General features: G+C 42.5%; 1 protein-coding gene across 4 annotated transcripts in view; it reads right to left on the reverse strand.

The window, feature by feature from the left end:
- SORT1 (sortilin 1) overlaps nt 1-13,113 on the reverse strand; it is a 68,786-nt gene that overhangs the window by 18,053 nt on the left and 37,620 nt on the right. For 2 of the 4 annotated variants that reach the window (XM_060086162.1, XM_060086170.1), the window contains exons 5-10: nt 12,485-12,649; nt 9,340-9,413; nt 6,399-6,448; nt 5,375-5,505; nt 1,436-1,580; nt 423-578 (exon numbers count right to left, since the gene is read on the reverse strand). In XM_060086162.1, coding sequence (XP_059942145.1) covers nt 423-578; nt 1,436-1,580; nt 5,375-5,505; nt 6,399-6,448; nt 9,340-9,413; nt 12,485-12,649 — 721 coding nt within the window. The remainder of the gene's footprint in view (nt 1-422; nt 579-1,435; nt 1,581-5,374; nt 5,506-6,398; nt 6,449-9,339; nt 9,414-12,484; nt 12,650-13,113) is intronic. The other 2 variants (XM_060086190.1, XM_060086179.1) reach the window with 1 other exon arrangement.

Genomic DNA, 13,113 nt, shown 5'->3' on the forward strand with positions numbered 1-13,113 from the left:
GTGGCCTCCCCCTGTGCGGAGCACAGGCTCCGGACGCGCAGGCTCCGGACGCGCAGGCTCAGCGGCCATGGCTCACGGGCCCAGCCGCTCCGCGGCATATGGGATCCTCCCAGACCGGGGCACGAACCCGTATCCCCTGCATCGGCAGGCGGACTCCCAACCACTTGCGCCACCAGGGAGGCCCCAGAAGACTTATTTTATAAACAACGTATAACCCCCCAAATATTTCTTTCTGCCTGCTGCTGTTTTGTTCTTTCTTAGTTCTATTTACCATAACTTATTTGAAATAGAGAGCCAGAATTTACATGGATAGCCTTGTTGACTAGGTAAGCAACATTACAGGGGAGGATAGGATCCTCACTTTCCCCAAAAGCCTCCACTCCTAACATGTTCAGCTGAAGGAGAGCTGTGCCGAGACCCACCTTCTGAGAGCACACTTGTCATGTAGACCCCACGGAGGGAGGTCACGTTGGTAAAGTCTGTCTCGCCACCTGTGGTTGTGTAGAGATGTCGGTCCAAGGACTTGGAATAGACAATGCCTCGATCGTCCGAGGTAAATATAGTGCCAAATCCGGTATCTGGAATAGGCAAACAAACAAAAACACTAAGTCTTGGGAGGGAACAGAGAGAAAACAATAGTCTAGTCATACACGTGACACATGACTGACTGACTGCACACATCAGCCAACTGTCTCTCTTCATGATGTACACGCAGACCTGAGAGTCAATCAAGGTTTGATACTCAAGATCTTCATGGCCATCTTTAATTCTAGTACCCAGCTTAGTGCCTGAAATATAGCAGATGCTGAATTTGTTGAATAAATTAATCAGATATTACAGAAAAGCTCTTCTCAGTTATACTCTGGTGGCAGAGGCACTGTATTTAGCTTCATATCTTACACATCTTTAAATCTTTACACTCTAAAATAATGCTTCTCAAACTGTGGTGAAGGATCAATTTTAAAATTTCAATTATGTCACAAACTGATGCTTTTGTAAATATAACAAAAATTTATCACTAGAAAAATGAAATACAAAGAAAAAATATAATCCTTAAAATTTTTTTTACTATTAGAGTCAACAGATACAAAATTTCTTTGTCAAAGGGCTGTAAGAGTTTCTAAATGCTCACTCTTGCTTTCCATACATATTTGGTAATAAAGAATTTGCAAATCAGTACCAGTCCTCTGACCATTCTTTGAGCAGCACTGCTCTAGAACACCTGGACATACTATACAAACCGCCTTAGAGGGTCAAAGCAAGTGACCTTTTTAACAGAGGCTACATATCATCTCTAAGACAGAGTATTCAGTAGGCCACTAATAAATTCCTAGGGGTAAAAGCAAAAATTGACACATAAGAAGGAAAGCTACTAAAATAGGGTTCGGAGCTTAAATCTCTGTGCTTCAAGGGTGAGCCGCTGCACAGCTCTTACCTCCAGGCTCGTCTACATGCATGAACACCATGTCATCATTAGCTGCTAGAATAGAATAGAATTGTTCCTGCCCCACAGAGGGGAGCTGGGCCATGCTCCATGTGTCCCCTCGATCTGTTGACACATGAATCCTTCTTGTTGTATCCTGGAACAAATGCCAATATTTATCTGTTAAATTTTCTACCAAGATGCCATGTGCAGTGACACGAATAGGTACATTATTATTATTAATTATATGTGGGCCTCCCTGGTGGCGCAGTGGTTGAGAGTCCGCCTGCCGACGCAGGGGATACGGGTTCGTGCCCCGGTCTGGGAGGATCCCATATGCCGCGGAGCGGCTGGGCCCGTGAGCCATGGCCGCTGAGCCTGCGCATCCGGAGCCTGTGCTCCGCAACGGGAGAGGCCACAACAGTGAGAGGCCCGCGTACGGCAAAAAAAAAAAATAATAATAATAATTATATGTATCATTATCCATTTCCTCACTGGGTACAACTGTTAAAAATGAAAGGTCCTAGTACCAATTACCAAAGCTATTTCTAACCTCTTGCAAGATCCAGGCACTGGAACAATCCATCTTATTGTAAGTAAGGTTATCCTGGTTTCCTCTTTGGCTTCTTCATTCTGGTGTGGCCCCCTAAGATATTAACCTCCCAACTTCTGACATGCCAATTTCCTTCAATAGAGATTAGGGTTTGTCGGGACCATCATTAGTTTGGCTCTATAGCCATTTGCATATGCTTGCTCAGATAATTCTTTTTATTTTTTAATTGATTAATTTATGTATTTATTTATTTATTTTTGGCTGCATTGGGTCCTCGTTGCTGTGCGCGGGCTTTCTTTAGTTGTGGCGAGCAGGGGCTACTCTTCGTTGTGGTGCGCAGGCTTCTCATTGCAGTGGCTTCTCTTGCTGTGGAGCACGGGCTCTAGGCGCGTGGACTTCAGTAGTTGTGGCACGCAGGCTCAGTAATTGTGGCTCGCGGGCTCTAGAGCGCAGGCTCAGTAGTTGTGGCGCGTGGGCTTAGTTGCCCCGCGGCATGTGGGATCTTCCTGGACAAGGGCTCGAACCGGTGTCCCCTGCATTGGCAGGCGGATTCTTAACCACTGCACCGGCAGGGAAGCCCTCAGATAATTCTTAAAATGATGACTGCTGCAGAGAAGTTGGGTCCCTTTGAGACAGTCCTGGCATAACCCAAAGAATCAGATAATTAAGGGTCGAGAAAATGGAGACGAAACGCAGGCTTGGGAGATCATGAAGGAAGTCAAAATGTGACATGTCTCCTCTTTTTTTTTTTTTAACATCTTTATGGGAGTATAATTGCTTTACAATGGTGTGTTCGTTTCTGCTGTATAACAAAGTGAATCAGGTATACATGACATGTCTCCTCTTTAAGGAAGGCTCTCAGAACAGCCATGATGGAGGGAACATGCCAGGCCAGGAAGAGGCCAAGGAGAGTCGGAAATTAATATAATGAAGCTGATCAGGGAGTATTTAGCTGTTAAAAGGAGTCTGTTGAGGAGGCAATTAACACGTACTGTCTGATAAATAGTTTAAAATAGCTTCTAGACACAGTTTAGCCAGGGCACAAGAATTAGTCCCAGAGCCTCCTTATGTTAAATACTCTTCAGTGACAAGTACATTTAACTTATTTTTCTAACTTACATCTTCGATGTTTACTGTGAATCTTACTGTCACTGTTATAGGTAGAAACTAGAGTTCTAAAGCACACAGCAGAATTTTAATTTTGTAGCAGTATAGTGTATAGGCGACTACCTCTGGAATTAGACAGTCTGGTTTCCACCAGGGTTCCACCTCTGGGTGACCCTAGACAAGTTACTCAATTTCCTCAAATAAAAACCGAGATAACAGTATGAACTTATAGGGTTGTTGGGAGAGTTATTACAAAACTGCTCCAGGGCGTGATCTGTAGTTACTATGTCTACTTCCCCATCTCCAATTCCCTCTGAACCCACTCCAATCAGCCTTTTAACTTCAGTACTCCAAGGAAACTGCTTTCATCGAGGTCACCAACAACCTATACTTTTCCAACTCCAGTGGATAATTCTCAGAACTCATCTAACTACACATTTCAGCTGAGTGTAACACAGCTGACCACTTCTTCCTCCTTGAAACATTTCTTTCACTTGGCTTTCATGACATCACATGTCTTACTTCCCCCACCTCACTGGTCCCTCCCTCGAAGTCCTCTTTGCTGACTTGAACAGTCTCTTTCCAACCTTTCCCTGCTGGGGTGATTCAGGGCACCAGGTGCTCAGCCCTCCCATCTCTTCTCGACTGACTCATTCCTCCACAAGATACCATCTAGTCACATGGCCAGATGAGATTATACCATATGATTACACCATATAATTTTGGGAGATTCATATACCCAAGTGTTTACCTGACATTTCCACCTAGATATCTAATAGGCATCTCGCATCCAAAGCTGATTTCTTGATTTTCTTCCCACAAACTTGCTTCTCGTGCAGTCTTTGCCGTCTCAGTAAATGGCACCACCATTCACCCAGTTGCTCAAGCCAAAGACTCTAAAGTTATCCTTGGTTCATCTTATTCTGTCACAATCCGCATCTAACCCATCTGCAAACACTATTGGCGATACACTTAAAAATATATCCACAATCTTACCATGTCTCCCCTCATCCACTGTTAACAGCCTGGTCCAACGTACCATCTCTCTCACTACTGCTCCTGCTGCTTCCATTCCTGCCCCATGAGGCTACTCTACGTACACCTATTCTGTCAGAAGAGAAGGCCAGTTACACCACTCCCCTGCTTGCAACCTTTACAAAGCTTCGCAACACGTGAAGAATGGAAGCCAAGGTCTTAATCACAACCTACAAAGGCCCTGTGTGATCTGGCCACTGGCTGCCCATCTCTGGACCACCCTTCCCTATGCTCCAGCCATGCTGCTCTTCTCACTTTTCTTCAGTATTCAAGCATACTCCAGCCTGAGGGTCTTTGCACTCACTGCTTCCTCAGCCTAGATGTCCACGCGGCTGTGCTCTCACTTTAGTCAGGTCTCAGAGAGCCCATCCAAACCACCCTATCTAAAACAGTGCTGCTCCAGGACTTCCCTGGTGGTCCAGTGGTTAAGAATCCACCTTCCAATGCAGGGGATGCGGGTTCGATCCCTGGTCAGGGAACTAAGATCCCACAGGCCGTGGGTCAACTAAGCCTGTGCGCCGCAACTACTGAGCCCGTGTGCTGCAAACTACAGAGCCCACATGCACTAGAGCCCGCGTGCCACAACTAGAGAGAAGCCTGTGCACCACAGTGTAGATCCCACATAGCTAAATAAGTAAATAAGTAAGTAAATAAAACAGCGCTGCTCCAATTCCTGCCTCTTTCTATGTATTCACTCTGCTTTAGGTTTCTTCACAGCTTTAATTATTACCTGATTTTATATCATATTTATCAGTTTAGTATCTATCTCCCTACTTGAATAGAAACTCTGAGAGCAGGACATATATCTGTTTTGTTCACTGCTATATTCCCAGAACCTATATACCTAGTATATAGCAGGTACTCAATTAATGTTACATATTTCCATTATCTTTATTGAATAATAAGCAAGTAGATTGCTTTTTTCAGAATCCGTGTCTGAGTAAAGCCCAAACACTGGATCTACATATCCCAAAACAGACACCAGAATTGTTGGTGACATAGGCCAAAGTACAGAGGAGCCCAGAAGAGTCAATCAGCCTCTATAAAAAGAATCACCCCCAAATCTTACAGTGATATTAAATATGCAAAGGGCAAGTAACTCCATCAGTACATGTAGTAAAAGCTACCTATTTGAGGCATAATTTATTAAATATTGCAAGAGGCAAGAAACTCCATCAGTACATGTAGTAAAAGCTATCGATTTGAGTCATATTTACAGAAATATCAGGACCCATAGAGAAGAGGCAAACACCCACCTTATCAGCCATCACAGAGGCAAAAAGGAAACGTCCCCCAAGACCAAATGAGTAGATTTTCACACCAATGGTTTTGAAGCTTCTTCCCAAGTCTGAAGTTCTCCGTAATTCCAGTGCCCCAAGGTCAGCTTCTTAAACAAGACAAAATATTAATTAAAAATTTCACTTACTTGTGAGCCTCTAGTTCAAAACAATTGTTTTAGAATTGTTCTTAGTTTTATAGCAAAAGAATTTTTAATCCTATGCATGTTAATCAGGTAACAATATAAAAGGATATAGAATTAGACATAGGAAATTCACAGTTGGGTTTTATCTTTATACACGTGAGGTTTTATATTGGACAGAAAGACAGAGTTTACTTAATTCCAATACAGTGTTGCATAAAAACACCACAGCATCCTGCTTTACTTTCTTCATGACACAGTTTGCAATTATCTTATTGTATTTTAAGTTGTCTTGTTTGAGTTTCGGTTTTCCTGTTGATCATCCAACATCCCTACTTGAACTGAGGCTCCATAAGAGCAGGCCTTGGGTGTCTCACTCTCGCCGTCCTGAGAATGGTGTTTAGCATACTACTGCAGGTGCTCAAATGAATGGATAAATGAAATGAGTCTGCTGAATGAATAAATGAAAGATTATGCTTTCAGCTTCGAAACTGTGCCACTGATTGGAAAGCCAGCGGCTTCCACCAACACAAACACAATCCATGTTCTTTGGCAGAAATCACTATGCATTTCAATTTGTTATTGTTTGTAGCCTCATATTTACTTTATGTAAATACACTGCTAAAATTAAGTATACTGTCTCTGTGTATAGGCTGCATTTTTTATTTGATCGAGGTAGAGTACAGTACTTGGTTGTTTGTACTTTCAAGATTTTAAAAATCACTAACAGCTACCTATCTTTAGCTATTAAAATAACAAAAGAATGGAAACATCTTTGATGCTTCTACCTCTTACAACCCAGAATATTCTACCATGAATGGACACCAGGACACTCTTTTCTGGGACTAAAATATACTTACTGCAGGAGCCATTCACATAGGTGGTAAAGAAGATGGTGTTTTCTGATCCCCTACAATGAGGCAAAGACAGAGAAAAGACACAGTTCAAGACTGCTAACAGACTGCATCAACCTTAGTCACTTAGTTCCAAGCAGGTCTAATAAGGGTCACCTATGGGTACTAGCCAAAACAGCCTTCTTGGATGCTGTACACCGATTCTTTCACAGCCTCACATCAAGGTTCCCACAGTCTGGCCCCAGGCATTTTCCACATGCCACTACTTCTTTATGTGAACTCTTCCAGCCGGTCAAACTGGTCTCCTTACACTCTCCAAACCTGCCTCTTGCATTTGCTCATATTATTTCCTTCTTAAAACACTTTTCTCCCGTGTGACCAAATCTTACCCTCACAATCTTCAGGCTCCAGGTTAAAATCTAACTCTTCCATGAAGCGTTGCCTGTCACTCTAACTGGAAGCCTTCTCTGGTGCAAACTTCTAGAGCAGTGGTTCTCAACCAGGGGCGATTTTGCTCCCAAGGGACATTCTTGGTTGTCACAACGGGGGGAGGGGGATTGTTACAACTGTTTAGTGGGGAAAGGCCAGGGATGCTGCTAAACATCCTGCAATGCTCAGGCTTTTCCCCCCGCAACAAAGAACTGTCCAGTCCAAACATCATTAGTGCTGAGGTTGAGAAACCCTGTGCGAGAGCCCTGTGCTACTCTGTGTCAGCCACTTGGCACTCCTTTGTCTCCTGTTTGGTTATTTTAATTGCATAGTGTTTGCCTTATCTCTCCTACTACACTACTGAGTTCTTCAGGGCAGGTACTAAGTTTTATGCTTTGTTGTCTCCCCTTAGAACCTAGTTCAATGCTTTGCATGAACTAAATAATTTAGTTCTTTCACCTCAAATAGACAACTAGGTCAGAGGTTGAATTATTTAAATTCTAACTTGGAAAGGGAGTTTCCAAGGAACTAGATTCAGACCTTGATAGTACTTATACATTAGCACCAGCAAAAGGTGCTGGGTCTCAGACACAGAGGACAAACTAGTGGTTACCAATGGGGAGAGAGAGGAGGGGAGGGGCAAGATAGGGGTGGGAGATTAAGAGGCACAAACTACTATATATGAAATAAATAAGCTACAAGGATATGTTGTACAGCACAGAGAATACAGCCAATGTTTTTTAACTATAAATGGAATATAATCTATAAAAATTTTGAATCACTATGGTATACACCTGGAACTAATATAATATTGTAAATCAACTGTAACTCAATTAAAAAAGGGTGCTGGGTCTGAGCATGTTCTTTCAGAACTTTAGATTGTAACTTCCTAGAAACCAAAGATCTAAAAGGTGAGTAAATAGTTACCAGCAGCCCAGATCTTATATTTAGACACCATGCAGAGAAACAAGTTACAAAAGTAAAAAATCTTGTATAGGATACAAAATAAAATACCACTTTAAAATAACTTTTTAGTTTTAAAGATGAGTTTTCTATTTATTTCTTTTAGCTTTACTGAGGTATAATTGACAAATAAAATTGTAAGATATTTAAAGTGTACACTGTGCTGATTTGATATACAGATGTAAAGGTGAGTTTTAATGATCAAAATTATTATAGTCTTATTTGAACACACCTTACATATTTTAGGTCTATCAGGAGCGAAATAATTTGTTAACTTAGTTAGTTTAAAAATTCCTTCCTGATAAGACCATATAAGATATAAACACAATTAATTAAAATACATAAAATGAAAGCAGATGTGGCATGTGTACCATAGTGGTGTTGTAAAAACCTAATTTAACCAGCATTTTCTTAAAAAGGATGCTTTACTTAAGCACCATTTTTAATAGTTTATTTTGGTAGACATACTTGGCAATGTCTATATTACACATTTCCCTATCTCCCTAAGTAGAGGACATTAAATAGTGAACTCTTCCTTGGGATTATGGACCATCTTCATCAACATCAACCATATGAAACGGTAACACAGTGTTCCTATTGGAAGTTACTGAGACCTGTGTGCTCTCTTGACACAGCACTAAATCCTTTCATCCCGTTGTGTTCTCTGTCTCTGCCTACTCTGAGAGTTCTCCTGCCTCCATGTGGCTCCCAGGCAGTGGACTCTCAGGCTGGCCTGTGCTTGCTGTTCACACTTACATGCCCCACCTCTGGCAGCAACCTGCTATCAACTGGGAAACCAGATCAACAAACTTGCTGAAACTAGTCAAAGAGAAAGAAGAAAGAGGCTCTAAACAAGGGTCTGAGCCTAATCAGAGTTTTGGAGGTATGAAGGCTCATAATTCTTGCTCAACCATCCCCCAAATTCCCCAAACAATTCTCCTTTCACAGAAGGAACAAACTAAAGCCCAGAGAGGTTAAGCCTCGACTAGCAGCCAATCCAGGTGAGAACAAAGGTGACATGACTCCCAAGTAGGAGCCTCCTCCACTCCATCGTCTGTAAGCCGGGGTTGGGGAGGGGCACCGAGAGAAGTGAATGGATTTTGGTGCACGGACAGTGTGACTCTGGCAGTCGGGAAGCTCTTTGAGCTTTCTTCCTGATGCCTCACTACATTCCACATAACTGAAATGGATCTCTAGAGGAGATCTCTGTGTGCAGAGAAGTCTGTAAGTCCCCAAATCAATGCTGTACTTTATGCTCTTGCAACTGATGTCACCATTTACATAAAATCAACTGTTTGCAGGCAGCAGCTACTCAGTAATGTGCCTTGTTTTATACTTTACATTCTAAAACTCAGAGAGACTAAGTCTTCTTTCCCAGAAGAATCAGAAGCTCCTCCAGGTCAAGGTCTGTGGCATACCCCTCTCTCATATCCCTCATGGCACCCTGAAGAGTACTCGGCACATAGTAAGTGCTCAATATTTATTCCTGTGACTTCTGGCAGCACCATAAGGAAAGGTTTAGGGCCCTGCACAGATGGAATGTTCTGTTACTCACCATTTGGCCAAACATACTGCTTTGTGGATTTCTTCCCATTTTCCCCCAAAATTCTTGGACACCCACAGGCCATTCTGAAAGATTATAAATGACTTATCAAAATTCCAGCTTTATCCTGTGCAGCTGCTTGTATGACCTTTAATAACTCATATCCAATCATTCAGGACAGTAAAAACACACACTGAAATTCCATCCAAGCTTCCTGAGCTCCACAGACACATACACGGTTTATGGGGGCCCCTTTGGGGTCTTGCAAGTTCAGAATAACAAATGCTTATGAAGTGCCTACTGTGTGCCAGGCACCATACCAGACGTTGCACTGGGGATACAAAGATGAATACGACACACTCCCTGTTCTCAAGGAGCTCACAGTTTAACAAGGGGTGCACATAACAAAGTTCAATACATGTGGTAAGTGTTACGGAAATATGGTCTCTGGGGTAAGAGCAGGGAAAGGAGGGACACTGCATCAGAGATGGTTTGTGAAGAAGATAGCTGAGTCTTAAATGATGAGCAGTGTAGCCAAAAGAAGGCAAATGGGAGATGAGATATCACTGCACAAAGACAGACTAGCACAAGCAAAGGCAGAGAGGTGATGAAACATCTCAGTGTATGCAGGGAGCTAAAGCCTTCAGACACAGGTGGAGCACACATTCCAAGGTGAAGACAGGAGAAGCCAGTGCTGGGTTGGGGGTGCACTCCTTCTATGCCATGCTGAGGAATCTGGTCTTTCTTTTATATGAGGTACTTGAAGTAGGTGAATGACACAACTAGTTTTACTTTTTTAAGAGGAATACTTGGATGACAGTGGGAAAGATGGATTTCAGAGGGTTCATACTAGAAGCAGGAAAAGCAGTGACTAACTGCCACATTAATTCATGAAGAGTTAGTGAGTCCTGACACCACGGCTGGGAGGAGGAGGCTCAGGAAGAATTTAGATGCTGGAGTCTGTAGAACTGGATGGCTTTTCCTGTAGGGCAGGGCGGAGAGAGAGAGAGAGAGAGAGAGAGAGAGAGTGTGTGTGTGTGTGTGTGTGAGAGAGAGAGAGAGAGAGAGAGAGAGAGAGAGAGAGAGAAAGGGAGAGAGAGAGAGAGAGAAAGCTGAACACTCTGGGAATCTGTGTGAGGGGAAAGCAGCACTGTGGAATCTTTAGCCAGCATAAGGATGAAGGGAAGAACAACATGTCTGAGACACAGCAAGGAAGACGTCAGCTTTAGATTGAGTTTGAGGGACCTGTGGGACATCTAGCTAGAGATACCCAGGGGACAGCAAGATAGGCATCTGCAGCCCTAGGAAGAAGCCAGGCCCAGAGACAGGGATTTGAGACTCTTACGCATTACAGTGGTAGTAAAATGGTAAGAGTGGAAGAGACTGTTCAGAGTAAAATGAGCAGGGATGAAAGGAGTTTAAAAAAGAGACTAAGAAGCAACCATTAGAAGGTAGGAAAAAACCAAAGGGAATGATGTCACAGAAGCCAAGCAAGTGGAAGGACTGGTCAATACTTTCAAGTGCAGCAGAGACTGACAATTTCAGTTACACTGGCAACACGAGCCTAGTGGGCCCAGATTCAGTGGAGGTGGGACGGAGGTGTCCCGGTACAGCTGAAATTAAATGGTGCTGATCTAGGCAGAATTACCTTCAGTGCTCCTCCACTCTCACCCACCATTCTTCTTTCTTTAACTTTTCCTCCTCTAGTAATGTTCACCTCCCAGCATTTCTAATCTACCTAATTCTGCTCAGAAACAGGAAAGGGTCTGGTATCACCTATTTGCACTTTAGTACAAATTGGCCCATCTTCTCCACCCTGATTATGTGTACTTCAAACTTACCCTTAATGGGAAGCCATTTCAGGTATAAAGGCAGATTGTGCCTGCCTCTTCCTGAGGACAGCCTGGTTTAATAAGCTTAAGATACTTGATAATTGCAATGGGGTGGGCAAAGGCAGATCAATGGTTCTGTCCATTCCTATGGGAGTCTCTTTGTTCCCTTGAAGGGCCTTCAGCTCAAGCTGCTGAAAGCCAATTCCCAGGAATTGTTGCTTTAAGATCTAAAGCCTACCCAGAAGGTGAGTTTCCTTCCCCTGGCCTCCTTTGACTAAGCTTAACTCTGACCTTCCTTGAGTCCTCCAGCCTCACCTCAACTCAAAGATCTGCCCACAAAAGGCCCAGAACCCAGACCTCTCTTCCAAGTGCCCTTCTCCTCCTCTTCATGCCATCTGTTTGTTCAGCCCAACTTGTCTATATTCGATAATCCTATTTCTGTCCCCACAATGGTCATTACGGCAACAGATCTCAAATTTTAGTGTGCAGGCTCAGCTGGGGAGCTTGTTAAAAACACTAGCAACCTCGCAACCAGAAGTCACCAACATACTATATCTGGATTGGGGTCGAGGAATTTGTATCTTAAACCAGCCTCCCAAGGGTTTCTATCTGATGTTGCTGGTCATTAGACCACACTCTAAGCAGTAAGATGAGAGACAGCCACATAAATATAGAGTGCAATTATGACTATCATAGTCTAGCAACTCAGCCACTCTGGGCCCTTAACATTCATGATACAGGAGACTGATCCTCCAGGAAAGGAAAAGCTGAGCTGCTCCTCAGGGAACTTTCAGAAGAGAGGTAGGAGGGACAGGGAGGGACACTGGTTTCTGGGGAGAGTATAGGAACGTGGTAGGGGGTGCAGGGATTTAAGACTCTGGATATTTAATACATGGGTGTCAAAGACAGAAATCAATAGGCTTTTATACCAAGGACCTAAACAAAAAAATTATAAAGATGTGGTTTGGCCACAGGAAAGGAACAATAACAACATTAGGAGTTTGACAATTTATGCTTGTCCCCTGTAGAACAAGAAGGATTACATTAAACTGTTTTCTAGTTCATTACTCCAACAGCACATATCTGTTCAATTTTTAAAAACTGTAATGACAACTAGACATCATACTTATCTGGAATAGATAGCACATGAAAATTGTGCCCTTTACGATATAGGAAAAAATGCAAAAAATACATACTTCATACCATAAGAAGTCACTAGAAAACAGTCCAACATAAAAAGCATTACCTACAGGGTCGTTTTAAGACAGTATATTTTGAGACTATAAAAATGCAAAAGGCAAGACAAGCTCTTCAACTAAACTTACTTCAGTGCTGAGAGCTAAAAGATAATCAGAATTCTGAGGACTATACATCATCTGAGTCAGAGGATGAAAAGGGAGATTGGTCTGAACAAAGTTCTTTGCAAAATCTGATGATCTGAAGATTCTTCCTCCATGACTTCCTCCCGAAACCTCCGCTGTTAAAATCACCTGATTAGGGAGAAGAAAGTTCAGCATCAGGGTATAATACTATGAAAGTACAGGAAGTTCTTGCACCATTTTCACCAGACATTTGTTAAGAAAATTTTAGTTCCAAAAGTAAGAAGAGTTATAAAAACAGATTAATTGGTACACTCTGCTCCTCAAGTTATTAGTCTTATCAAAAAATACTGTCCTGAATTGAGCCAGTACATTATATCTATGAAGTTGAGCCTGGTCAGTTTGAGATTAGCCCGTTTCCCCAGAGACTAAAATGTTGTCTTAAGATGTATACCTTATAATGCTAAATAACCATCACATAATTATGAAGAGTTTTGGTGCCTCTTGGACACGGTCCAAAATAAGCTGTGTGCTAAATTCCATTCTTTTGTGATCAGTATTAAATGTTTAATTTTTAAAACACGGTAATAGTAAACTAAATATATTGCTGTGTATCACCGGATCATTCAAATATC

The sequence above is a fragment of the Mesoplodon densirostris genome, chromosome 2 (assembly GCF_025265405.1).
Source record: "Mesoplodon densirostris isolate mMesDen1 chromosome 2, mMesDen1 primary haplotype, whole genome shotgun sequence".
Classification (NCBI taxonomy): Eukaryota; Metazoa; Chordata; class Mammalia; order Artiodactyla; family Ziphiidae; genus Mesoplodon; species Mesoplodon densirostris.